Genomic DNA, 559 nt, shown 5'->3' on the forward strand with positions numbered 1-559 from the left:
CCGAAACCGTAGAGGGTGCGACCCTGGCGCTTCAGCGCGTAAACCACATCCATGGCGGTGACCGTCTTGCGCTTGGCGTGCTCCGTGTAGGTCACAGCGTCCCGGATCACGTTCTCCAGAAAGACCTTCAGCACCCCGCGGGTCTCCTCGTAGATGAGGCCGGAGATGCGCTTCACGCCGCCGCGGCGAGCAAGGCGCCGGATGGCCGGCTTGGTGATGCCCTGGATGTTGTCACGCAGCACCTTGCGGTGGCGCTTAGCGCCGCCTTTGCCAAGACCCTTCCCGCCTTTGCCGCGGCCGGACATGATGAGCAAGACGAGTCGCACACAACGCCTTGCGAGGACTCTGGCCTGAGGCAGCGCCTTTATACGACAGTTGGCGGACCGAACTGAGAACCTGAAAGAAGTCGGCGGGAAGTCCCGCCCCGGTGGGGGAGGGGAATCGAAAGGGCCAAACCGAAATAGGGAAAAAAGGCGAGCTTCTTGTTTCCGTGTTCTGAATTTTGTAATGTGCAAAGTATTTTGTTATCACGTTATAAGGCTTTAAAAAATTGCTTTTG

At 58.3% G+C, this 559-nt stretch overlaps 1 protein-coding gene across 1 annotated transcript; it reads right to left on the bottom strand.

Moving 5' to 3' along the window:
* Nucleotides 1-4: 4 nt before the first annotated feature.
* Nucleotides 5-433, bottom strand: LOC108525496 (histone H4-like; the record flags this gene model as incomplete). The annotated part of the gene is made up of 1 exon (XM_017866455.1): nucleotides 5-433. A coding segment is annotated over exon 1 (301 nt), but the record flags the coding sequence as incomplete, so codon positions are not given.
* Nucleotides 434-559: the final 126 nt, after the last annotated feature.

Source organism: Rhinopithecus bieti, unplaced genomic scaffold (genome assembly GCF_001698545.2).
Source record: "Rhinopithecus bieti isolate Rb0 unplaced genomic scaffold, ASM169854v2 scaffold_60400, whole genome shotgun sequence".
In the NCBI taxonomy this organism is placed as follows: Eukaryota; Metazoa; Chordata; class Mammalia; order Primates; family Cercopithecidae; genus Rhinopithecus; species Rhinopithecus bieti.